The sequence below is a fragment of the Scyliorhinus torazame genome, chromosome 10, assembly GCF_047496885.1.
Source record: "Scyliorhinus torazame isolate Kashiwa2021f chromosome 10, sScyTor2.1, whole genome shotgun sequence".
NCBI lineage: Eukaryota > Metazoa > Chordata > Chondrichthyes > Carcharhiniformes > Scyliorhinidae > Scyliorhinus > Scyliorhinus torazame.
The window spans coordinates 250,588,175-250,613,974 of record NC_092716.1 but is presented as its reverse complement, the minus strand read 5'-3'; the positions used below and the strand labels follow the sequence as shown (position 1 = coordinate 250,613,974).

The following is a 25,800-nucleotide window of genomic DNA, read 5'->3' as shown; positions in this document are numbered from 1 at the left end:
GTGAAGGACCAGGTGAGACTTAAAAAGGGCTGGGTTAGCCAAGTGTTTCACTCCGGATTTGATGGAAGGGCTCGAGGGGTAGCGGTGCTGGTCAGCAAAAGGGTACGCTTCCAGATGGAGAAGGTGGTGGCACATCAGGGGGGTAGATATGTGATTGTGACAGGGGCACTGGAGGGAGGTTAGTGGCGCTGTTAAGTGTATACGGTCCCAATTTTGACGATGTGGGATTCGCTAGGAAGGTGTTTGGGGCTATTCCCAACTTGGACACACATGAGCTGATTGTGGGGGGGGACTGGAACTTGGTGCAGGAGCCAAGGTTGGACAGATCACGGCCGCGCTCGCTGGTCCCATCAGGGGGGGCGAAGGCGCTGGCTGGGCTAATGGTGGAAATGGGAGGGGTGGACCCTTGGAGGTTCCTGCACCCAAGGGAACGGGAGTATTCGTTTTTCTCAGTGGTCCATAAGGTATACTCGCGGATCGACTTTTTTGTGGTGGGGAAGGCTTCGCTGGCTGGAGTCAAGGGGTCGGAATACTCTGAAATTGCAGTGTCTGATCACGCTCCACATTGGGCAGATATGGTGCTGGAGAAGGGGGCAGCGCAGAGACTGGGGTGGAAACTGGATGTGGGGCCTTTGGGGAACCAAGTGTTCTGTGAGAAAATTGAAAGGGTAATTAAGGAATATGTAGGTTTCAATTGTACGGGTGAGGTGTCGAAGGCAGTCGTCTGGGAGGCTCTAAAGGCGGTGGTGAGAGGAGAGGTAATTTCGTTTAAGGCCAGGGTGGATTAAGAGGAGAGGTTGGAGCGGCAGAGGGTAATAGATGAGATGTTGGTGGTAGATAGGAGGTATGCAGAGGATGGGGACGCGGCAAAGCTGGAAAAGAGGAAGGAACTACAGGCGAGCTTCGACCGACTGTCCACCAGGAAGGCGGTGCGCCAACTGAGACGAGCAAGGGGTGCAGTTTATGAGGCAGCGGCAAGGGAAATTCTTCCGGTGAGGGATAGGGCAGGGAAGCTGGTGGTGGCCCCAGTGCTGATTAACAAGGTTTTTGAGGAGTTTTATGAGAGGTTGTACAAGTCAGAGCCACTCGGGGGAGACCGTGAGATGCAGGAATTTCTAGATGGGTTGGAGTACCCGAGGTTAGGGGAGGGGGACAGGGCTACATTAGAAGGAGCAATAGTGGAGCAGGAGTTAAAGGATGCGATTGGGAGGATGCAGCCGGGGAAGGTGGCAGGGTCGGATGGGTTTCCGGTGGAATATTATAAAAAATTTAAGGATAGGTTGGCACCCCTGATGGTGGGGATGTTTGAGGAGGCGATAGGGAAGGGGGTGTTGCCACAAGCCTTGGGGCAGGCATCGATTTCCCTGTTACAAAAAAAGGATAAGGATCCGACGGAGTGTGGGTCGTATCGGCCCATATCACTTCTGAATGTGGACGTAAAAGTATTGGCGAAGGTACTGGTGGGTAGGCTGGAGGAGTGCCTCCCGAAGGTAATAGGGGAGGATCAGACGGGGTTCGTGAAAGGGAGGCAGCTGTTATCGAACATTAGGAGGGGTTTGAACGCTGTTATGGCACCGGCGGAAAGAAAGGAAACAGAGGTAGTGGTGGCATTGGACGCCGAGAAGGCGTTTGATCGGGTAGAATGGGGGTACCTGATGGCAGTGCTGGAGCGGTTTGGGATTGGACCAAGGTTTGTGAACTGGGTAAAGCTATTATATAAGGAACCGGAGGCGAGTGTCCGCACAAATAATATCAGTTCGATATACTTTTCTCTCCACCGTGGGACGAGACAGGGATGTCCTATGTCCCCCCTGCTGTTTGCACTTGTGATTGAGCCGTTGGCCATCGCATTGAGAAGTTCGGGAGCATGGAAAGGAATAGTGCGGGGGGGGGGATAGAGCATAGGGTGTCCTTATATGCCGATGACTTGCTGCTGTATGTGTCGGAGCCGAGTGCGTCAATAGGAGGAATATTGGAGCTACTGCGGGTATTTGGGTCTTTCTCGGGGTACAAGTTGAACCTGGACAAGAGTGAGTACTTTGTGGTGTCTCGGCCGGGGGTGGGGGCAGGGGTGGGGGACTGCCATTCCGTAGAGCAGGGACTCATTTTAGGTATCTGGGGGTGCAGGTTGCCCAGGAGTGGGGGAGGCTTCGCAGGTACAACATCACTAGTTTGGTGGGGAGAGTGAAAGCCGATCTGGCAAGGTGGGATGGCCTTCCTCTGTCACTGACGGGTCGGGTACAGGCGGTTAAAATGAATGTGTTGCCGCGATTCCTGTTTATTTTTCAATGCCTACCGATTTTCCTGCCAAAGTCTTTTTTCAGGGAGATTGAGGGAAGGATTACCTCATTCATATGGGGAGGGAAGGTGGCCAGAGTGAGAAAGGTGCTGCTACAGAGGGGAAGGCAGGCAGGGGGGTTGGGTCTCCCGAACCTGTTGTGCTACTACTGGGCGGCGAATGTGGAGAAAGTGCGGAGCTGGGTCAGAGGGGTTGATTCTCAGTGGGTCAGAATGGAGGAGAGTTTGTGCAGGGGGTCGGGGCTGAAGGCACTTGCAACAGCGCCGCTCCCAATAGCTCCGGGGAAATATTCAGGGAGTCCGGTAATAATAGCTTCATTGAAAATCTGGAGGCAGTTTCGCCAACACTTCGGGTTGGGTTTAGGGTCAAGGGAAATGCCGATTCAGGGGAACCACAGATTTGAGCCAGGGAGGTGGGATGGAAGTTTTCGGAAATGTGAAGAGAAGGAGATTAAGACGCTAAAAGATTTGTTTCTTCGGGGTCGGTTTGCAGGATTGAGGGAGCTGGAAGCGAAGTATGGGCTAGAGCAGGGAGAAATGGTTAGGTACATGCAGGTTCAGGATTTTGCCAGGAAGGAGATACAGAGCTTCCCAGAGGAACTGGCCTCCACGTTGCTGGAGGAGGTGTTGACGACAAGGGGTCTGGAGAAGAGGGCAGTGTCAGCGGTGTACGGAGCTATTCTGGAAGAGGATAAGGCACCACTGGAAGGGATCAAAGCAAAGTGGGAGGAAGTGCTGGGAGAGGTTATAGAGGAGGGGGTCTGGTGTGAGGTGCTCTGGAGAGTGAATGCCTCCACCTCATGTGCGAGGTTGGGGCTGATACAGCTGAAGGTGGTATATAGAGTGCACCTCACGAGGGCGAGGAGCCGATTTTGTGAAGGAGTAGAGGATGTGTGTGAGCGTTGTGGGGGGGACCCGCGAATCACGTTCATATGTTTTGGTCTTGTCCAAAGCTAGGGGAGTACTGGAAGGGAGTGTTTCGGGTAATTTCCAAGGTGGTGCGTGAGAAACTGGACCCGGGTCCCCAGGAGGCCATATTCGGGGTGTCGGACCAGCCAGGGTTGGAAACGGGAGCGGAGGCAGATATCATAGCCTTCGCCTCGTTGATCGCCCGAAGGCGGATCCTGCTGGGATGGAGAGCACCCTCTCCACCCAGTGCCCTGGCGTGGCGGGGGGACCTATTGGAATACTTGACCCTTGAGAAGGTTAAGTTCGAACTGAGGGGAAGCTCGGAGGGGCTCTACAAGTCATGGGCACTATTTATTATGCACTTTCAAGAACTGGATAACATCGAACATTAGTTGGGGGGGCGCTGTGTAGATTAAGGGTGACTACGGGTAATCCCTGATTCCTTTTTGTCATTTGTTTATGTAAACATGCGGGTTGAGGTTTGGGGGTTGGTGGGCGGACGGGATCGTTGTTATTATGGGGACTGACATATCTTGTTGATTATTGTTTATTGTTGATGGGTGTAAATGTGGGAGAAAATGTGAAAAAGGAGGAGAATAAAAATCTATATTTTTTAAAACTGTTCCAACATATAATATAATGCACTATATAAGTTCAAAAAATCCCGAAGATCCCTTCATCGACTATAATTATTGTCTTCCCCAATAAATCATTGTAATTAAATCCTATTCATTAGTTCCCCTCTCACCTATACCAAAACTAAAAGTTGGGAAGTTTACATGTATGGCTCAGCAGTGGTTCTGTTCTTCTGTTCTGATCGATGTAGATTTTGCTGGTCCTGGCTGCGGTCTTTGGCGTGGTGGTGTACCGCCTCGTGACCATGGAGAACTTTGCTACTTTCCAGTGGGATTTTGTGAAGAAGAATTGGCAGTTTGCCACAGCAGGAACTGGAGTCTGCATCAACTTCATCATCATCATGTCTTTGAATGTGGTAAGTGCAGTGGCCCTGGTCACCTCCACTATTGCCACGCATCCCCCCCCCCCCCCCCCCCCCCCACCACCACCACCACCACCAACACAACCGTCCCCCTACCCACCCCAACTGCCAGAAGGAGATACCGGCCATCCAAAACGTTACATTAGCGTGTTTAATAAGAAACAACTTGCATTGTGAGAATCAACCCAGGCTGATGGTATTGGTGAAGAAAATATGCAGACTGCTGGAGAACATTAAGTTCAAACCAGGGGCATGATGGGTGATTTTTAGTAAGTTTTTAATTGAGGCTGATTCTTAATTGAGCTGTGGATTCGGTTGTGCTTCTGTAATGTTAGACGTGTCGATGAATAGAGTAACGTCGGGATCGGTTTAGCTATGACAGAGCCCTACTTCTTCCCTTCGTACTTACAGATCCCCCAATAGAATGCACGTCACAGCTTGATGAAGAGGCCGCGACACTTTCGCAAGTAAAACTGCGCATTGATTAAACCTTTGCTCTTTTAAGTATCTGACTTTTCTCTTTCTTTTTGTTTTGAGGTTTATGAAAAAGTTGCATACCTACTGACAAACTGGGGTAAGTGAATGAATGGGATTGTAGATCCCCAAACCTCGGCACACATGAAAAGTCATCTTTTTAAACGATTTAACTTCTCAAAGCATAAAGAGCCTGCATTTTCTCGCATATAAAATTAACCAAAATTAATGGAATCGATTTTCAGTTAGATTCGACATAAAACTCATCATAACATAAAATATATTTTTTTTTAACGCAAATGTTACTTCAGAAATATAACCTGAATTTGCATTGGCTAGATGTTAATAAGTGCTTCTGTCCATCACTTTCACAAACCAGATCAGTTCCAAGTTTTCTTTGCAAGGACGTCCCTTTTTGATTTAAAGATGTCATCTATTGTTTTCAGAACATCCTCGCACAGAATCCGAATGGGAGAATAGCTTTGCTCTCAAAATGTTCCTCTTCCAATTTGTGAACCTAAATAGTTCAATTTTCTACGTTGCTTTCTTCCTCGGCAGGTGAGTTCCGTTAATGAATTTGGATAATATTCCAGTTCAAGGTGTATCCCCAGTTATGTACAAAGTTCATACCTAATGAGTCTCTCGTGGTCAACGTGTAGTTTTGACTCCAAACTAATTTTGCTTCTGGGATGCAAATTTAAGGTCCAGAGCTCCTGATTTTGGTTTGCATGCACGTAAAATGAAGCTCAATGCTGCACTCGGATAACGGTAGGTTGATAAGTAAGTTGATGAAATGTCTATCCTCACCATTTTTGTTATTAACAAGACCCACTTTGAGAAATCCTTCCTGACATCTTAGTAAATTATGAATGGACTGATTTTGAGATGGGCAGCTACCATAAAAGATCCTGAGAACCTAACAGTATGGAGACATTGAATTATAACTCTGCCCCCCATTCCAATCAAACAGCAGCAAGCCACCATGAGTTTATAAAGAAGTTTTTGGGGGCATATATATCACCTGTTATATACTATAAAGCTGCAGTGCTAATGGCGTATTAGGGCGGCACATGGCACATGGGTTAGCATTGCTACCTACGGCGTTGAGGACGCAGGTTCGAATCCCAGCCTGGGTCACTGTCCGTGTGGAGTTTGCACATTCTCCCCATGACTGCGTGGGTTTCACCCCCACAACCCAAAGATGGGCAGGTTAGGTGGATTAGCCACGTTAAATTGCCCCTTAATTGGAAAAAAGGTAATCGGGTACTCTAAATTTAAAAAAAAAAGTTAATGGTGAATTAATTTTCATTGATTTTTTTTTAGGATCCTTCCAATTTCCCATCCTCTTTCATTTCTGAAGGACTTTGGGGAGAAGAGGGGAATTCAGGCTTCTTACTCTACCGAAACATGCACAGCAGTTTGTAAACTGCTGCAATAATTAATATTCTGGGACAGTTGTAATTGATCATGGCGAGGTCAGTTGGGGCAGCTGGGTGTTTGACCAGGTTGCTGCATTAAACGATTTAATGTTGTGCTGGGAAACACTATTCAGCTGAGTCATCAGGCTGTGTCCAAAGAAGTGGGAAGGAAATGATAGCTCTGTGTTAATTATTGTCGGCCATTTTTAAACCTGCCTTCCTGATCAGCTCCAGTAATCTGGACCTAATGTTGATGAGCCCCGGGTTAATCTCTGAATCCTGTGGGAGTCGCATGCTATGGACCTGTACATTTTAATATACTATGACCCTGGTCTGAGGAATGCAGGCTGAATTGGCTCATTGGTGAAATGAGGGAGTTGAGTATCTGTGTTATTGAATTGTCCATTTGAGAGTCACACTTCACGGCTTGATTAGAGCCATCAATATTTGGCAAATCCTCAGTGATGTGTCAATCAGTCATTTCCATGCCCATGCTGCACCTGATATCAAAATCATAAACATGATGCATTTCAGGCAGGTCTAAGGTTCCTCCTGGCCCCACATGAATCTTCCAAGCCACTGTCACTCTCCAGCCTATTCTTCTTCCCCAGTTTCCACCCAGCACCCCCACCACTAGCAGTGGACCAGCCATACTGCCCATCGCTGCCCGCCAACCACAGCGCCAACATGTCGGAGCTGCTACCCAGCTCCTTGCAGAAGCTGACCACCTTCACAAGGTCCAAGCCTGGCGAGGTGGAGAAGAGCACCTGATCGACACTTACTGCTCAGTGTCAAAACATCAAAGTTCCTCAATTAACTCACCCGTTTTCAGGCTTGTGAGAGTTACGATCATAGAATCATTGAATCCCCGACAGTGCAGAAGGATGCCATTCGGCCCATCGAGTCTGCACCGACCCTTCAAATGAACACTCCACCCATGTCCACCCGCCCCACCTCGCCCTATCCCTGCAAACCCATGATCTACCCTGCACATCCTTGTACACTAATGGGCAATTTAGTGCAGCCAATGCACCTACCCCATACATCTTTGGACTGTGGGAAGAAACCGGAGCACCTGGAGGGATTGATTGGTCCACCCCCTAAGTTCCTATGCATCAGAATATTTACAGCATTTTTCCAGCTTTGCCACCACATGGATATAAAATCTCGGAACCCCCAAATGGCAAACTGGATAGTAGAACTCCATTGTGGGCCCGTGGAGAAGTCAAGAATAAAAATAGCCGAACCACTTGTTACTGATCTGATGGTGAATCAATGCTGTGTTTATTCCCGTTGCCCCTCATATCCCCAAGAAAGAAGGAGAACATTAGAGGACCCTGATATTTTAATGTTGCATCTGTTTGTGATAAGGGGACAATATTCTCTTTCACACGTAGCTGGCTGCCTATTTCACCTCCACACTCCAGCCGAAAGGGACCAGTAACTGTGTGTTTGTGATATGAGAACTGGAATATATGCTGCCGTCCCTCATTACAGCTCCTTTACTCACAAACTAATGTATGTTTGCAACAAACTAATGTTTGACCAGAAACATCCAACCGAAACGCGTGGGATAGTCAAAACACAGTTGCATTCTTCAAAAGGGCAATTAGTGCACTAGAGCGACGAGCTCTAATGGCCAAATGGCTTTTCCGTGTCCTTGCCGTTGACATTTTTATCATTGGACGGCACACAGCTCAGATCGGTCTGAAAGCATTGTGCACATCCAAACCCGTTTGCTAATTCCCTTTCTCTTGTGTGTTGAGCAGGTTCGCAGGACGGCCAGGTTCCTACACCAAGCTGTTCCAGAGATGGAGACTGGAGGAGGTACATATCCATCATCTGCATCTGAAGCTTGACACACCGCAGCTGTGCTAACCACTTTGCAATTACTGACACCGAGTCTGAGTAAATTGATGCCTCAGCGCGGAGCAGTTAATGATCAGTTAATAGGAACGCTGAAAAAAAGATTGCTCACTTTCCCATTTCCTTGGCCTTTCAGCCATAGAGTCATAGACGAACCTTTGAAAAGTCACGGTGCAGGAAGAGGCCATTCAGCCCATTGTCTCTGTGTCAGCCAATAAAAAGGAATTAGTCACTCATTTTAATTCCACATTCCAGCCCTGGTCTGTAGTCTTGCAGGTTGCAGCAATTCGGACGCAGCTTGCTTTTAAATGAGTTGAACATTTCGGCCTCAACCACCAACTTAGGCCGTGAATTCTAGGCACCCACCACCTTCTGGGTGAAAAGGTTTTTCCTCACGTTCCCTCGAACCCTGCTACCAATCACCTTCAATCTATGCCCCCTGGTAATGAACCCCTCCACGAGGAGAGACAAGTCTTTCCTGCCTCCCCTCATCATTCTGTGCACCTCAATCAGGTCATCCCTTAGCCCCCTCTGTTGTGAGGGAAATAACCTGAGCCTATTCAATCTCTCCTCACAGCTACAATTTTCAAGCCCTGGCAACATTCTTGTAAATCTCCTCTGCACTCTCTCCAGAGCAATTGTGTCCTTTCTGTAATGCGGTGACCACAACTCTACACAAAACCCCATCTGCAGCCTAACCAGAGATTTATAAAGTTCCAGCATTACATCCCTGCTTTTCTATTCAATGAACACGATTCAGCGACCTCATTGCTACCTGATCTGGATCGCGCCCTCACCAGGCGAGGTGCATATTTAAATGAGCCAATTGTGCCTGGGAGTCCTCACCGGAGCGCCGTTTAGTACAGGTGCACACAAACGTGGACCAGTCGTAACGGCACCTGAGAGGTTCTCCCAGGTTAATGGAGACGCTAAGGTGGACAGGATCAGGGCATGATGGCACGCTGCCAGCCTGGCACCTGGTAGTGCCACCCTGGCATTGCCAGGGTGCCCAGGTGGTACAGCCAAGGTGGCAGTGCCAGGGTGCCCAGGTGGCATTGCCAAGGTGCCAGGTTGGCACTGCCAGTCTTCAGGCCCAGGTAGGTGCTGCAGCCCGTGAGAAACACCGTGCTAAATGTGCCGTTCAGCGGACTTTAATTTGAGTCCACTGGATCACGCCCAATACCTCACCCAGTAAAGGAAAGCATTTCCTGTGCTTTCTTGACGGGAGTCACAGCAGCACAGTGGTTAGCACAGTTGCTTCACAGCTCCAGGGTATCAGGTTCGGTTCCCGGCTTGGGTCACTATCTGTGCGGAGTCTGCACGTTCTCCCCGTGTCTACATGGGTTGCCTCCGCGTGCTCCAGTTTCCTCCCACAGCCCAAACATGTGCAAGTTAGGTGGTTTGGCCATGATAAATTGCCCCTTAGTGTAAAAGAAAAGGTTACGTAGGGTTACGGGGATCAGGTGGAGGTGTGGGCTTAAGAAGGGTGCTCTTTCCAAGGGGCCGGTGCAGACTCGATGGGCCAAATGGCCTCCTTCGCCACTGTAAATTCTATGATTCTAAATTCTATGATTCTTGACCATCTTGTCCACCTGTCCTGTCACCTTCAAGAACTTGTGGACATCCACTCCCTGGTCTCTCACTTTCTCTTCCCCTCTCAATATCTTCCAGTTTTTTTAGTATTCTCTGCCTTTGTTCAGCTCCCCAAATGTATCATCTCACGTATATCCAAATTTAATTCCAGTTGCCACTTCTCTGCCCACTCAACCATTGATATAATTCTGGAGTCGACAGCTATGCTCTTCTCTATCAACTACATGGTCAATTTCTGTATCATCAAAACATTTTCAAATCAAGCAAGGCACATTTAAGTCTAAATCATTCATATATACAGCAATGGCCTCAACACTGAGAGCTGTGAAACAGCATTGGAAGCTGTTTTCATTCTCACAAATATCCATTGGCCATTACCTTCTGTTTCCTGCCACCGAGCCATTTTTGGATCCACTTTCCCCTTTTCCCACGAGTTCTCACATTTCCAAAGACTTCACACAATCCCTGAAGTGCAGTAGGAAGCCATTGCACCCATCGAGGATGCACTGACCCTCTGAAAGAACACCCTACCTATGCCCACACCCCCATCCTATCTCCATAACCCCACCTAACCTGGAATGTGGGAGGAAAACGCAGCATCCGGAGGAAACCCATGCAGACACGGAGAGAACCTGTAAACTCCACACCGTCATCCAAGGCCGGAATCGAACCCGGATCCCTGGCGCTGTGAGGCAGCAGTGCAAACCATTGTGACCAGCCTGTCATGTGGAACCTTGTAAAAGAACTTTCTGAAATACATGTAGACAGCATCCACGGCACTGCTCTCACCAAGCCTCCCTGTTACTTCCTCAAACAATTCTCAAGTTAGTAAGACGCAATCTTCCCCAAACAAAGCCATGCTGACTATCCCTGATCAATCCGGGCCTTCCTAAGTGGCAGTTTATCCTGTCTCTCAGAATTGTTTCCAATAATTTTCCCACCATTGTAGCCTGATTGTCCAGACAATAGTATTCCGACCTATCTCTCGCAACCATTTTAAATAATGGTACAGCATTCGCAATATTTCTCAATAATACCTGTATTCTACATACTGATCCAACAGCATCTGTATTCATTTCGAGGACAACATTGTTAGTTTATGGGAGCAGGAGGAGCCCGATTTTCAGCCAGGCCAAATGTCTGCCGTAGCCAAAGTCCCATTTGTTGTCAGGCTGTTACTTTCAAAGTTAAGATGAGAATTGCCTTGTACGCAGGTCAGTGTGAATATTCTACAAAGGATATTGGAATAGAGCAAAGAAAAGTACAGCACAGGAACAGGCCCTTCGGCCCTCCACGTCAGCACCGACCATGCTGCCCATCTGACCCAAAACCTTCGACACTTCTGGGGACCACGTCCCTCTATTCCCATCCTATCCATGTATTTGTCAAGACAACCCCGAAACGTCGCCTTCGTACCTGCTTCCACCACCTCCACTGGCAGCGAGTTCCAGGCACCCACTACCCTCTGTGTAAAAACGTCCCTTGCACATCCCCTCGAAACTTTCCCCCTCGTACCTTAAACCTATGTCCCCTAGAAATTGACTCTTTCGTCCTGGGAAAAAGCTTCTGACTATCCACTCTGTCCATGCCCCTCATAATTCTGTAGACTTCTATCAGGCCCCTCAACCTCCGTCGCTCCAGTGAGAACAAACCGAGTTTACCCAAACTCTCCTCATAGCTTATGGCCTCCATACCAGGCAACATCCTGGTAAACCATTTCTGTACCCTGTCCAAAGCCTGCACATCCTTCTGGTACTGTAGCGACCAGAATTGAACACTATATTCCAAGTGCGGCTTAGCTAAGGTTCTATAGAGCTGCAACATGACTTGTCAATTTCTATATTCAATGCCCCGGACAATGAAGGCAAGCATGCCGTATGGCTTCTTGACTACCTTCTCCACCTGCGTTGCCACTTTCAGTGCATTGTGTACCTGTACACCCAGATCCCTCTGCCTATCAGGGTTCTGCCATTTACTGTATATTTTCCACCTGTATTAGACCTTCCAAAATACATTACTTCACATTTGTTTGGATTAGTCTCCATCTGCCATCTCTCTGCCCAACTCTCCAAACGATTTAAATCCTGCTGTATCCTCTGGCAGTCCTCATCGCTATCCGCAATTCCACCAACCTTACCGCAAACTTACCAATCAGACCAGTTACACTTTCCTCCAAATCATTTATATATACTACGAACAGCAATGGTCCCAGCACTGGTCCCTGCGGAACACCAATAGTCACAGCCCTCCATTCAGAAAAACACCCTTCCACTGCTACTCTCTGTCTTCTATTTTTTTTTCAAATTTAAAGTACCCCTTAATTTTTTCCAATTAAGGGGCAACTTAGCGTGGCCAATCCACCTAGCCTGCCCATCTTTGGGTTGTGCGGGCGAGACCCACGCAAACACGGGGAGAATGTGCAAACTCCACACGGACAGTGACACAGAGCTGGGATCGAACCTGGGCCCTCGGCGCCGTGAGGCTGCAGGACTAACCCACTGCGACACTGTGCTGCCCCTCTGTCTTCTATGACCTAGCCAGTTCTGTATCCATCTTGCCAGCTCACCTCTGATCCTGTGCAACTTCATCTTCTGTACCAGTCTGCCATGAGGGACCTTGTCAAATGCCTTACTGAAATCCATGTAGACAACATCCACTGCCCTACCTTCATCAATCATCTTAGTCACTTCCTTGAAAAGCTCAATCAAGTTAGAGAGACACGACCTCCTCTTCACAAAACCATGCTGCCTCTCACTAATACGTCCATTTGTTTCCAAATGGGAGTAAATCCTGTCTCGGAGAATCCTTTCCAATAATTTCCCGACCACTGCCGTAAGGATTTCCCTACTACTGATGAATATGGGGACAAGTGTAGTCTTTCAGCCCCGATTTCATCTTGCATATCACGATAATAGAAATATTGATGAAAAGAGAAACCTGCTGCCGAAGCTTTTCACCTTACACTCAGCAGGACAAATGCAAGAATGCCAAATTTCCAACCATTACAAGAATTGGTCGACAGAAGAAAAGGGTTATGACATGCACTCACATTTAGAGATTCAGGCGGGATTCTCTGATCCTGAGGCAAGGTGTTGACACCGTCGGAAACGCCGTCGCGTTTCCCGACGCCTCAACATAGCCTCAGGATCAGCAATTCTGGCCCCTACAGGGGGCCAGCACAGCACTGGAGAAACCCACACCGTTCCAGCTGCTGATCTTGGAGTCAACTGGGCACCGTGGGGTGCAGTGGCCCCGGCGCCAACGCGCGCATGCGTCGTGGCTCCCTTCTCCGCGCCGGCCCCAACGCAACATGACGTAGGGCTACAGGGGCCGGCACGGAAGATAGGAGGCCCCCGGTCCGAGAGGCCGGCCCGCCGATCGCTGTGCCACGATCACGGGCCAGGCCACAATGGAGGCCACCCTTCCCTCCCTCCCCTCCCCCACAGGCCGCCCCAAGATCCTTCCGCGGCGAGGCCCCACCGGATAAGAGCAGGTTAGAATGGCGCCGGTGGGACTCGGGTTTTTCGTTACGGCTGCCCGGCTCATCGTGGGCCGAGAATCGGCGGGGGGCTCCGTTGAGTGGCCCCCCGCCGTACCGCACAGGCGCCAATGGCGCCGGCTCTCCGCTCTGCGGAGAATCGCGTCCCGGCGTCGGGGCGGCGCGGCACGATTTGCGCCTGTCGCGGGGATTCTCCCATCTCATTCACTAATGTCCTTTAAGGAAGGAAATCTGCCGTCCTTACCTGGTCTGGCCTACATGTGACTCCAGACGCACAGCAATGTGGTTGACTCTTACCTGCGCCCTCAAGGGCAATTAGAGATGGGCAAGGAATGTTGGCACAGCCAGCGACATCACCTCCCATGAACAAATTTTTAAAAATTATGTATGTCCTATGTTTTTTCATGTATGGAACTATATGTCTGGACTGTACGCAGAACAACACTTTCACTGTGCGTTGGTACTCGTGACAATAAATCAGATCAAAGGAGTGCAGCTCCAACAACACTCAAGTAGCTTGACACCACCAGAACAAAGCAGTCCGCTTGATTGTTCTCGATTCCAAAAACATTTAAACCCTCCACCACCAGCGAACAGCGGCAGCCGTGTGTACCATCCACAAGATGTACCGCAGAAACTCACCAAGGCTCCTTAGGCAGCACCTTCCAAACCCACGAGCACTACCATCTAGAAGGACAGGAGCAGCAGATACCTGGGAACCCCACCGCCTGGAGGTTCCCCTCCAAGTCACTCACCACCCTGACTGGGTCAGAATTTTGGAATTATCTCCCAAACAGCACTGTAGCTCCACCTCAAAGACTATAGTGCTTCAAGAAGGCAGCTCACCATCACTTTCTGAAGGGCAACTACGGATGGGTTATAAATGCTGACCTATCCCGTAAATTAATAAAAATAAAAGTTTCTGAGGCATGCGGGAAAAGGGATGGAACACAACACTTTATTCATTTTTTCATTGTTACGAGCTTGATTTTTCTTGTTGTTAACACGCCTTACCTATCGGTTAGGGAACTGATTACATACAGTTAGTTCTTCCATACAATATGGCTATATTTATTATCTGATAAATCTTTGTCTCTTCTCTGATACAGTGTCATCCCAGTGGCTGTTTGATTGATCTGTGCATGCAGATGGGTATCATTATGGTCCTGAAGCAAATGTGGAATAACTTCATGGAGCTTGGATACCCGTAAGATTTCCATTTTCATTCTCTATGATCTCGGCGGAAAAGCCAATTAAAAATGAATTCCATGTGACATTGAGCATTCGTTCCCCTCCGGTGCGCCTGCCAGATGCTGTGTTTAGAAGGCAAATTCTCTTGATCACAAACCCTCCATTTCCCTGAACTGGCAGCATTCACCGAGAAATACATTTTGTCAGGGGCCATCATGCATGCATTCGGGAAGAATAAAATTCATCTTTGTGCAAAATTGGAGGGATTTGGTGGCCCTCGTTTTTACTTCCCAGGGCCTGGTGCCAACCAGGGCGCGTGAGAGCCCCTTGAGGGGTTCACTTCGGTTCGGAGCCCTACTCAGGCTCCGAACCTAAGAATGAGTGACTCAATGTGTGAAAACAACCATCTTTATTGGACAACCATTAAACAATTATCAGTGATCAAAAGAAAATGAAAGAAAGGTGACTTTACTAAAAATAAAACAAACCCTTTGTACATATTCAAAGAAAGGGAGAACGATAACTTTACATATGCACCATACGTACTATATTACAAATGCATACAAGTACAGACTATACCACCAATGTTCACCCCAAATTGGCCTGTTCATGATAGCTCTGCAGAATTGTGAGATTTCTGCATAACCTTACACGGCAGACACTCCGTCAATGCCCCCCACCCCCCCCAGTGGTCGAGTTGATGAATCCATTCCAGCCTTTTGAGGTTTCTAGGCAGACTTTCTCCAAACAAGGCTCTGGTGAACTAGAGTCCTTATCAGATTCTCCCCCACTGGAGAGCATTGCAGACTTTACAATATTCAAGTTGCTGATGCATCTTTTGATGGCACCGCCCATCTGCTGCCAATCAAGCTGTGCGCCCATCAGTCTCACTCCATCGGCTGATTCCGCACCATTAGCTAACCACCCCACATGCAAGGTTATTCATTGTCCTGGCTTGTCGTTCAGGTTCATCGAATGCAGTAAGAAACGTTACTTCTGATGAACAAAAGACATTTTATTTTAGTAGTCTGGCTTGAAAAGGGAAAGCAATAATCGACAGTAATGTAAATGAAAGAGAAGCAGAAATACAGTTGCAAGAAATTAGTGATTGGCGGCTGTAGACATGCACAGTTAAAACTTCTGAGGCTGTATAAGGCTCTGGTCAGACCCCATTTGGAGTATTGTGAGCAGTTCCGGGCCCCGTATCTAAGGAAGGATGTGCTGGCCTTGGAAAGGGTCCAGAGGAGGTTCACAAGAATGATCCCTGGAATGAAGAGCTTGTTGTATGAGGAACGGTTGAGGACTCTGGGTCTGTACTCGTTGGAGTTTAGAAGGATGAGGGAGTTCTTATTGAAACTTACAGGATACTACGAGGCATTGTTTGTACAGCATGCAAGAAACGATACTTTTCACTGTATAATAATACATGTGACAATAATAAATCAAATCAAATCAAAAACAATCTCAAACTAAAGGGGCGAATCTTTAACACAGAGATGAGGAATTTCTTCAGCCAGAGGGTGGTGAATCTGTGGAACTCTTTGCCGCAGAAGGCTGTGGAGGCCAATTCGCTGAGTGCCTTTAAGACAGAGATAGATAGGTTCTATCAAAAAGGGGATCAGGGGTTATGGGGAGCAGGCAGGAGGATGGGGATGAGAAAATATCAGCCATGATTGAATGGCGGATCAGGCTCGATGGGCCGAGTGGCCTAATTCTGCTCCTTTGTCTTACGGTCTTATAATACACCGTGTGGCCAACTGCCGCCTCTTCCCCCGCACCACCAATGACCCCCACCCCCACCTTCCCACAATTCCACATCCTTCCGGAACAGGTGAGTGGGGCACTCCCACGAAGGAAACCGCACCTCATTTTACACATGCAAGTCAGGCCCAGTCATGTCATCGGGACCATGTGAAGGCTTCAGCGAGAGTTCGGAAAACATTTATGAGAACGGTTCCAGGAATGAGGGATTTCAGTTTTGCCGGTGGTTTGGATAAGTTGGGGGCTGACCTTCTTTGGGGGGGGGGGGGGGGGGGGGGCGGTGCAAGGTTTGGGAGAAGATCTGTCTGAAGTGCGCAACACCATGAGGAGTCTGGACGCAGTAGATAGAGGAAAATTGTTATGTGTTGGTGGACGGTTCGAGGACCAGAAGGAGCAGATTTCAGGTGAATGGCTAACAAACATAAAGGGAGGCGAGGTTAAACATTTCATCGCCGAGTGGTTGGGATCGGGAATGCATGAGAGCGTTGTGGAGGCAGATTCATTTGTGGCTTTCAAAAATAAATTTGGCGATTGTCTGAATAGCAAAAAAATGTAGAGCTACAGAAAAAAGTTAGAGGAGTGATACTCAGTTATTGTTACACAGAGTCACCATGGACACCATAGACTGAAACACCTCCTTTGTGCTTAAACCATTCTATGGTCCCGAGATAAGGTGGCACTTTGTTTGTAGGTGTAGGAGGAGGGGGCGGAGGGGTCTCAGCAGGAAGCCTTAGCGACCTATGGTCTTCAGGGAACATGACTCTATCCGGCAGGAACAATGTGTGCGTAATTGGTGCTTCACAATGAAGGTGCTTACAAAACTGTGCCACCCCGTGAACAGTCCTAGTCATTGAACAGTACAACTCCGTCCTCCTTGCAAATGCTGCCACTCAGTGGTGAGAAGAGGTGGTGCAAATGATTAGATTGAGCTCCGAGTGAATTCACGGTTGCTTACTTTGATCATTTTACTACCTACCAGGCATCCCAGTTTACGCAATTCCCAATCCAGCAATCCACTATGATTATAAATTTCTTTCATATCTGGGAAGATAAACAGAGCGGAGCCCTGAGGCGGGAATTGCTTGCGGCTTTCTGACAGCAGGAAATATTTTTTTTGCAGGATGTCTTTATTATTTTACGCCTGCTTATGCGCGAGATTTTTCTCTGCTCTAGATCGTCGGCAAGACTGGTCAATAAGTAATTGTGAAATATATTCTGCAAACAAGCGCTAGAACATAGAACATAGAACATTACAACGCAGTACAGGCCCTTCGGCCCTCGATGTTGCGCCGACCTGTGAAACCACTCTGAAGCCCATCTACACTATTCCCTTATCGTCCATATGTCTATCCAATGACCATTTGAATGCCCTTAGTGTTGGCGAGTCCACTACTGTTGCAGGCAGGGCATTCCACACCCTGACTACTCTCTGAGTAAAGAACCTACCTCTGACATCTGTCCTATATCTATCTCCCCTCAATTTAAAGCTATGTCCCCTCGTGCTAGACATCACCATCCGAGGAAAAAGGCTCTCACTGTCCACCCTATCCAATCCTCTGATCATCTTGTATGCCTCAATTAAGTCACCTCTTAACCTTCTCTCGAACGAAAACAGCCTCAAGTCCCTCAGCCTTTCCTCATAAGATCTTCCCTCCATACCAGGCAACATTCTGGTAAATCTCCTCTGCACCCTTTCCAATGCTTCCACATCCTTCCTATAATGCGGCGACCAGAATTGCACGCAATACTTCAAATGCGGCCGCACCAGAGTTTTGTACAGCTGCAACATGACCGCATGGCTCCGAAACTCAATCCCTCTACTAATAAAAGCTAACACGCCGTACGCCTTTGTTAACAACCCTCTCAACCTGGGTGGCAACTTTCAAGGATCTCTGTACATGGGCACCGAGATCTCTCTGCTCATCCACACTGCCAAGAATCTTACCATTAGCCCAGTGCTCTGTCTTCCTGTTATTCCTTCCAAAATGAATCACCTCACACTTTTCAACATTAAACTCCATTTGCCACCTCTCAGCCCAGCGCTGCAGCTTATCTATGTCGCTCTGTAACTTGTAACATCCTTCTGCACTGTCCAAAACTCCACCGACTTTAGTGTCATCTGCAAATGTACTCACCCATCCTTCTACGCCCTCCCCCAGGTGATTTATAAAAATGACAAACAGCAGTGGCTCCAAAACAGATCCTTGTGGTACACCACTAGTAACTGGACTCCAGTCTGAACATTTCCCATCAACCACCACCCTTTGTCTTCTTCCAGCGAGCCAATTTCTGATCCAAACTGCTAAATCACCCTGAATCCCATGCCTCCGTATTTTCTGTAGTAGCCTACCATGGCGAACCTTATCAAACACTTTACTGAAATCCATATACACCACATCAACTGCTTTCCCCTCATCCACATATATGGTCACCTTCTCAAATAACTCAATAAGGTTTGTGAGGCACAACCTACCCTTCACAAAACCGTGTTGACTATCTCTAATCAAATTATTCCTTTCCAGATGATTATACATCCTATCTCTTATAAACTTTTCCAAGATTTTGCCCACAACAGAAGTAAGGCTCACCGGTCTATAGTTACTGGGGTTGTCTCTACTCCCCTTCTTGAACAAGGGGACAACATTTGCTATCCCCCAGTCTTCTGGCACTATTCCTGGAGACAAAGATGACTTAAAGATCAAAGCCAAAGGCTCAGCAATCTCCTCCCTAGCTTCCCAGAGAATCCTAGGATAAATCCCATCCGGCCCAGGGGACTTATGTATTTTCACACTTTCCAGAATTACTAACACCTCCTCCTTATGAACCTCAAGCCCTTCTAGTCTAGTAGCCTGAATCTCAGTATTCTCCTCAACAACATTGTCCTTTTTCCTGTGTGAATACTGACAAAAAATATTCATTTAGCACCTCTCCTATCTCCTTGGACTCCAAACACAACTTCCCACTACTGTCCTTGACTGGCCCTACTCTTACCCTAGTCATTCTTTTATTCCTGACATATCTATAGAAAGCTTTAGGGTTATCCTTGATCCTACCTGCCAAAGACTTCTCATGTCCCCTCCTGGCTCTTCTTAGCTCTCTCTTTAGGTCCTTCCTAGCTAACTTGTAACTCTTGAGCAACCTAACTGAACCTTCATGTCTCATCTTTACATAAGCCTCCTTCTTCGTCTTGACAAGTGTTTCGGCTGCTTTAGTAAACTACGGTTCCCTTGCTCGACCACTTCCTCCCTGCCTGACAGGTACATACTTATCAAGGACACGCAGTAGCTGTTCCTCAAACAAGCTCCACATTTCCATTATGCCCACCCCCTGCAGTTTTCCTCTCCATCCGATGCATCCTAAGTCTTGCCTCATCGCATCATATTTGCCTTTCCCCCAGATATAACTCTTGCCCTGCGGTATATACCTATCCCTTTCCATCACTAAAGTAAACGTAATCAAATTGTGGTCACTATCACCAAAGTGCTCACCTACCGCCAAATCTAACACCTGTCCTGGTTCATTACCCAGTACCAAATCCAATATCATAGAATTTACAGTGCAGAAGGAGGCCATTCGGCCCATCGAGTCTGCACCGGCTCTTGGAAAGAGCACCCTACCCAAGGTCAACACCTCCACCCTATCCCCATAACCCAGTAACCTCACCCAACACTAAGGGCAATTTTGGACACTAAGGGCAATTTATCATGGCCAATCCACCTAACCTGCACATCTTTGGGCTATGGGAGGAAACCGGAGCACCCGGAGGAAACCCACGCACACACGGGGAGGATGTGCAGACTCCGCACAGACAGTGACCCAAGCCGGAATCGAACCTGGGTCCCTGGAGCTGTGAAGCAATTGTGCTATCCACAATGCTACCGTGCTGCCCCAAATATGGCCTCGCCTCTCGTTGGTCTATCTATCCCATCTAAAGTACTCGAACTATAGCGTTTCCAGTCAATATTTGGAAAGTTAAAGTCCCCCATAACAACTACCCTGTTGCTTTCGCTCCTATCCAGAATCATCTTTGCAATCCTTTCCTCTACATCTCTGGAACTTTTCGGAGGCCTATAGAAAACCCCTAACAGGGTGACCTCTCCTTTCCTGTTTCTAACCTCAGCCCATACTACCTCAGTAGACGAGTCCTCATCAAACGTCCTTTCTGCCACCGTAATACTGTCCTTGACTAACAATGCCACCCCTCCCCCTCTTTTACCACCTTCCCTGAGCTTACTGAAATATCTAAACCCTGGCACCTGCAACAATCCTGTCCCTCCTTTATCCATGTCTCCGAAATGGCCACAACATCGAAGTCCCAGGTACCAACCCATGCCGCAAGTTCACCCACCTTATTCCGGATGCTCCTGGCATTGAAGAAGACACACTTTAAACCACCTTCCTGCCTGCCGGTACACTCCTGCAACTTTGAAACCTTACTCATGACCTCACTACTCTCAACCTCCTGTATACTGGAGCTACAATTCAGGTTCCCAAGCCCCTGCTGAACTAGTTTTAACCCTCCCAGGATATTGGTACCCCTCTGGTCCAGGTGTAGACCATCCCGTTTGTAGAGGTCCCACCGACCCCAGAATGAGTTCCAATTATCCAGAAATCTGAAACCCTCCCTCCTGCACCATCCCTGTAGCCACGTGTTCAACACCTCTCTCTCCCTATTCCTCGCCTCGCTATCACGTGGCACGGGTCACAACCCAGAGATAATAACTCTGTTTGTCCTAGATCTAAGTTTCCACCCTGGCTCCCTGAATTCCTGCCTTACATCCCTATCCCTTTTCCTACCTATGTCGTTGGTACCTATGTGGACCATGACTTGGGGCTGCTCCCCCTACCCCTCCTGCTGTTTCATGTGGCACCGGGCGCGAGAGATGCTGAGCTGGGCCGCTGTGAATATACCACGGCGTTGTTGGGTGGAATATCGTTCGGTTACTGCAGTAATTTCCTGGTTTCTTTAGGCTGTTGCAGAATTGGTGGTCACGAAGAAAGGTGAAGAAATCTGGTCACAGCGTGGAGAATAAAGTCTACCTACCCCAGTGGGAAAAAGATTGGAATCTGCAACCCATGAATATCCATGGACTGATAGATGAATATTTAGAGATGGGTAAGTCCCAGTACACGAGCAATGTGTTATACATCGTTATGGATTGATATTATTGGACAACGCCTCTCATATGTTTGAGTATTTAATGTCAAAATTTCCTCAGCATCCCCTTCCAATTCAGCAGGAACCATGACACATCCCTTTGAGAACTTGTTCTGTTTGGTGCAATAAATATGGTAAACATTCAATCATCAGCGGACCACTGATGCAGATGTTATCAGAGATTGCTCAGGGTGTCCATTCACCAACTCCTGAGCAGATTCGAGATTTTAACTGTTCAATATCTTTCATCAAGAAACTCTCAAAAATTGTTCTTGCAGAAGAACTGAAAGCTTTTTCATACAAATGTGAAACACAGCAAAAACATTCAAACTTCCTGACCGAAGATTATCAAACTTCACAGTCTTTGAAACTTTAGGTCAAGTTTCATTCCGCATTTGAAATGGCTTTCCCCTTCAGAAAGTTGACTAAATTCTTCAGTGTTCCATGCATTCTTTCCAAATGTTCGGATTATGCAGTTTTCCCTCAAGCTAGGTGTGGATTTCGAACGGAGTTAGAACGTAGCATTCCTTTAGAGACCCACTAGCTCAGAAAGTACACTGCCCAGATGCTCGTACCCCGGAGGTGGTTCACATTGGGAACTAATATCCCCCCCCCTCCCCCCAGTGGCCTGGTTTGCTCTACGATTTTAGGAGCTTAGTGCCTGTGCTTCGAGAAGCATCCGCGCGGCCTCTCCAGAAATGCTGCTGAGCACAAGAGCTGTCAGCCCTTCGTAGGCGAGTCTTCCACCAGCGGGGTCTTGAATCCAGTGGGAGGCCCGCCACTGGCCTTGCCACTGCCTGATTGGCTTGTGGTTCAGTGGGTCTGCCCAAAAAGAGGCAGCGTGGGTGTTTCACTGGCTCACCAGCTGGCAGGCCGGACACCCGATGCCTCAACAAGATACAGCCCATAGTTATCGAAAGAATGAGAGAGTCAGAAGTCTGTGATGACAAGGGAGACCTTGAGACAGGGAGAGTGAAAGATGCAGAGAGAGAGAGAGGTACAAAGAACAAAGAAAAGTACAGCACAGGAACAGGCCCTTCGGCCCTCCAAGCCTGCGCCGACCGTGCTGCCCGTCTAAACTAAAATCTGCTAAAAGAACAAAGAAAAGGTACTGGGGGAAGAAACAGAGAGACAGTAATCCATTTTTGGATTTTGCTTGTGAATCAAGGGGAGGTCAACTATGTGTGTACAGCATATGTATAAACAATGTCCATAAGTGCAGGTTCACTGAAGAAACACCACAAGTGGATAAGGCAAATGTTTGAACAACATACCAGGGTTTATTTCTAGAAGGATAAATTAGAAAATCGGAGAGATTATGTTAAATTTATACAGATTCTTTGTTGGACCACACCCGTGGTACTGAGTGTATAGTTTTAGCCTGTGAATTACAGGAAGGAGCTAAAATTGAAGTATTGCTTGAAAGTGCATAAATGATTTGCAAGGACACAGAATTGGGGAGATGTAATTACCAGTAAGATTGAGCGGGCTTGGCACTTTTTCTCTGGAAAAGAGTGGACAAAGTAGAGATCTGATCGGGATCTTTAAAATTCTGAAGGGGCTTGTTGTCTTTTTCATAAAGAGCTCGGAACTAATTATTGTGGGAATATGTATCCTGGGAAGCCTGCTGCTGGAATCAACTGATGACACAACCAAATTTAACACTCACTGCCAGTTTGATTTACTTTTAAGTACAGCTTTTCTCAACTCACTTAAGAAATAGCGACATAAGTTTCAAGCCTCACAACTTGAACAAAAATATTACCCGTTAGAGGGAACTTGGCCAGGTTCACGCTGGAGGGTGCGCGCTGTGAGCTTGCAAACTTAGATCTCGTCTCGCGAATGTTGCTACCGAGAAGAATATCGTCATCAAAGACTGAAATCTGCTGCTTTTTATAAGGTTTGAGTTGAACAATCCTGTACTATCTAGGCATCAATTGACCTTGAGAGAGTCTTGTTCTCGATAGTTCCAAAACAAATTGTTATCGGTGAAATGTCCAGTTGCAGGATGCTGTCCTCCGGGTCTCTCGAAAGTTATTCTGCTTAAGCTGCAGTTTCCACACACACACGCACACACACACAAATCTGTTGGCCTCTTTTACCATCATGCCTCACGGCACAACGGCGGCCATCTCTCCCATCACCGCATTTTGCCGCTGCATTTCAATCACATGCCAAGCAATAGTGTATTGGTCTGCCAGTCCATCAGCCACTCGGAAAGCAGCAAAGGAAGACACCCGATGAAGCTCTAGCATTTTGACGCTGAACTTATTTCTGAACTTAGGGAGTCAGAAGAAACCACTTCCCTTGAGAGGGTAAACGCAGTGAAAGTATTTCCAATTGTAGGGGAGTTTAGAGAGCGGGCGCAATAAATTGAAGAGAGCCTCGGATAAATTAACAAAGTGTTGAAGAAGAGCTCCCTGACAAAGAGAGAGTGTGGGAGAAGAATGGACCACGCTGCATTGTAGCGGAAAACACTGATGAATTTCAGCAGCGGTCAGAACATGAGGAATAAGGGAACAGAGGGATTTGGGGGGAGGTTGTTTAGTTTGGGAAAAGGTTCACAGATTACAGAATCTCAGAATTGTTAGGGCGCAGAAAGAGTCCATTTGGCCCAACGTGCCTGAACCCGTTCTCCAAACGAGCACGAATGCTTAGTGCCATTCCTCGGTCTTTCCCCTGTAACCCTGCACATTATTTCTATTCAAATAATCATCGAATGCCCTGTTGAATGCTTCGATTGAACCTGCCTCCACCGCACTCCCAGGCCGCGAATCTCCGGCCCGAAGCACTTGTGTGAAAACGTTTCTTCGCACATCTCATTTGCTTCTTTTGCCTTCGTTCTTGATCCTTTTCCGAGCGGGAACAAATTCTCCCTATCTACTCTGTCCAGCCCCCCTCATGATTTTGGACATCTCTATCAAATCTTCGTCTCTCCAAGAGGAACAGTCCCAACCTCTCCAATCTATCCTCACAACTCAAGTTTCTCATCCCTGGAGCCGTTCCTGGAAACCCTTTCTGCCCTCTCCCAAATGCGTTCGCATCCTCCCTATAATGTGGCACCCAGAACAGTGCACAATATTGCGGCTGAGATCTAGCTAGTGTTCAATAATAAATAATAACTTATTGTCACAAGTAGGCTTCAATGAAGTTACGGTGAAAAGCCCCTAGTCGCCACATTCCGCCGCCTGTTCGGGGAAGCCGGTACGGGAATTGAACCCGCGCTGCTGGCCTTGCTCTGCATTCAAAGTGCTAAACCAGCCCCTCTTGCATATGTTCGGTATAACCTCCTTGTGCTTGTACTCTGTGCCCCTGTTAATAAAGCCCAGAATACTATATGATTTATTAATGCTCTCCCCACCTGTCCTGCCACCTTTAATGATAAGAAGTCTTACAACACCAGGTTAAAGTCCGACAGGTTTGTTTCAAACACTAGCTTTCGGAGCGCTGCTCCTTCCTCATTTACCTGAGGAAGGAGCAGTGCTCCGAAAGCTAGTGTTTGAAACAAACCTGTTGGACTTTAACCTGGTGTTGTCAGACTTCTTACTGTGCTCACCCCAGTCCAATGCCGGCATCTCCACATCATGGCCTTTAATGATCTATGCACAATTACACCCAGGTCCCTCTGTTGCTGCACCCCCGAAAGAATTTTCTGCCTTGCATTACATTGTCTCTCCAGGTTCCCCATATCAAAATGCATTACCTCACACTGCTCTGTGTTGACCCTGGAATATAATAGTGAAATATGGAGATTTACACTGAGCAGTTGGACCAAGGGGCTGGTTTAGCACGCTGGGCTAAATCGATGACTTTTAAAGCAGACCAAGGCAGGCCAACAGCACGGTTCAATTCCCGTACCAGCCTCCCCGAACAGGCACTGGAATGTGGCGACTAGGGGCTTTTCACAGTAACTTCATTTGAAGCCTACTTGTGACAATAAGCGATTTTCATTTCATTTCAAATGGACTTTCTTTTCCTTATTACGTTTCAGCGCAGGCCGGCAACCCAGATCACAAACGCTGCCGCATTGAGCAGCTAAGCTGAACCTGTGCTGGGGCTATTGGAGGGATTGACTGATCTTCTCTCAACAACTCTGAAAGAGGCTGTGGTCTGTTAATGTGACAAATCGGCGGCCATGGACGTATTGGTGGAATTTCTCCACACCGTATAGAACCGACTACCCTTCCTCTTCTCTCTGGGTGTGGTTCCATTCTGCCTCAGATAAGATCCTCTAAACAAAAGAATTGGGCGTTCCAAACCATCGCCCATTTTGTGGGACATCCCTGCCCCAATCCCGTATGGTGAAGCATCACACACCGGAACAATGGGTTTTCAGGGGTCGAAATGGACGAGGAGGTCCCAAGCACTGCGAAGCTCGCTTCGCTATTTCAAAAGATTTTTCCTGTGGTTCCCTCCACTGCCACTGTTAGCACTTCGTTAAGAGTTGATGCAATGGAGCCAAGGTTGTGACCAGATTAGGGATGAATCCCCTCCCATTGTAGTTAATCACACCGAGAAAAGATTTTAGCTCAGAGATGTTCTTTGGAGCTGGAACTTCACAAATGGCCTGAACCTACTCCTCGAGGGATTGTATTCCGGTCGAGTCTACTCTGAATCCCAAATCGGTTACCTCCCT

The 25,800-nt window shown here is 47.7% G+C and overlaps 1 protein-coding gene across 1 annotated transcript in view; it reads left to right on the top strand.

Moving 5' to 3' along the window:
- ano3 (anoctamin 3) overlaps positions 1–25,800 on the top strand; it is a 661,351-nt gene that overhangs the window by 558,443 nt on the left and 77,108 nt on the right. The window contains exons 18-23 of the mRNA XM_072466663.1: positions 4,034–4,198; positions 4,742–4,778; positions 5,125–5,236; positions 7,866–7,923; positions 14,164–14,261; positions 20,977–21,122. Coding sequence (XP_072322764.1) covers positions 4,034–4,198; positions 4,742–4,778; positions 5,125–5,236; positions 7,866–7,923; positions 14,164–14,261; positions 20,977–21,122 — 616 coding nt within the window. The remainder of the gene's footprint in view (positions 1–4,033; positions 4,199–4,741; positions 4,779–5,124; positions 5,237–7,865; positions 7,924–14,163; positions 14,262–20,976; positions 21,123–25,800) is intronic.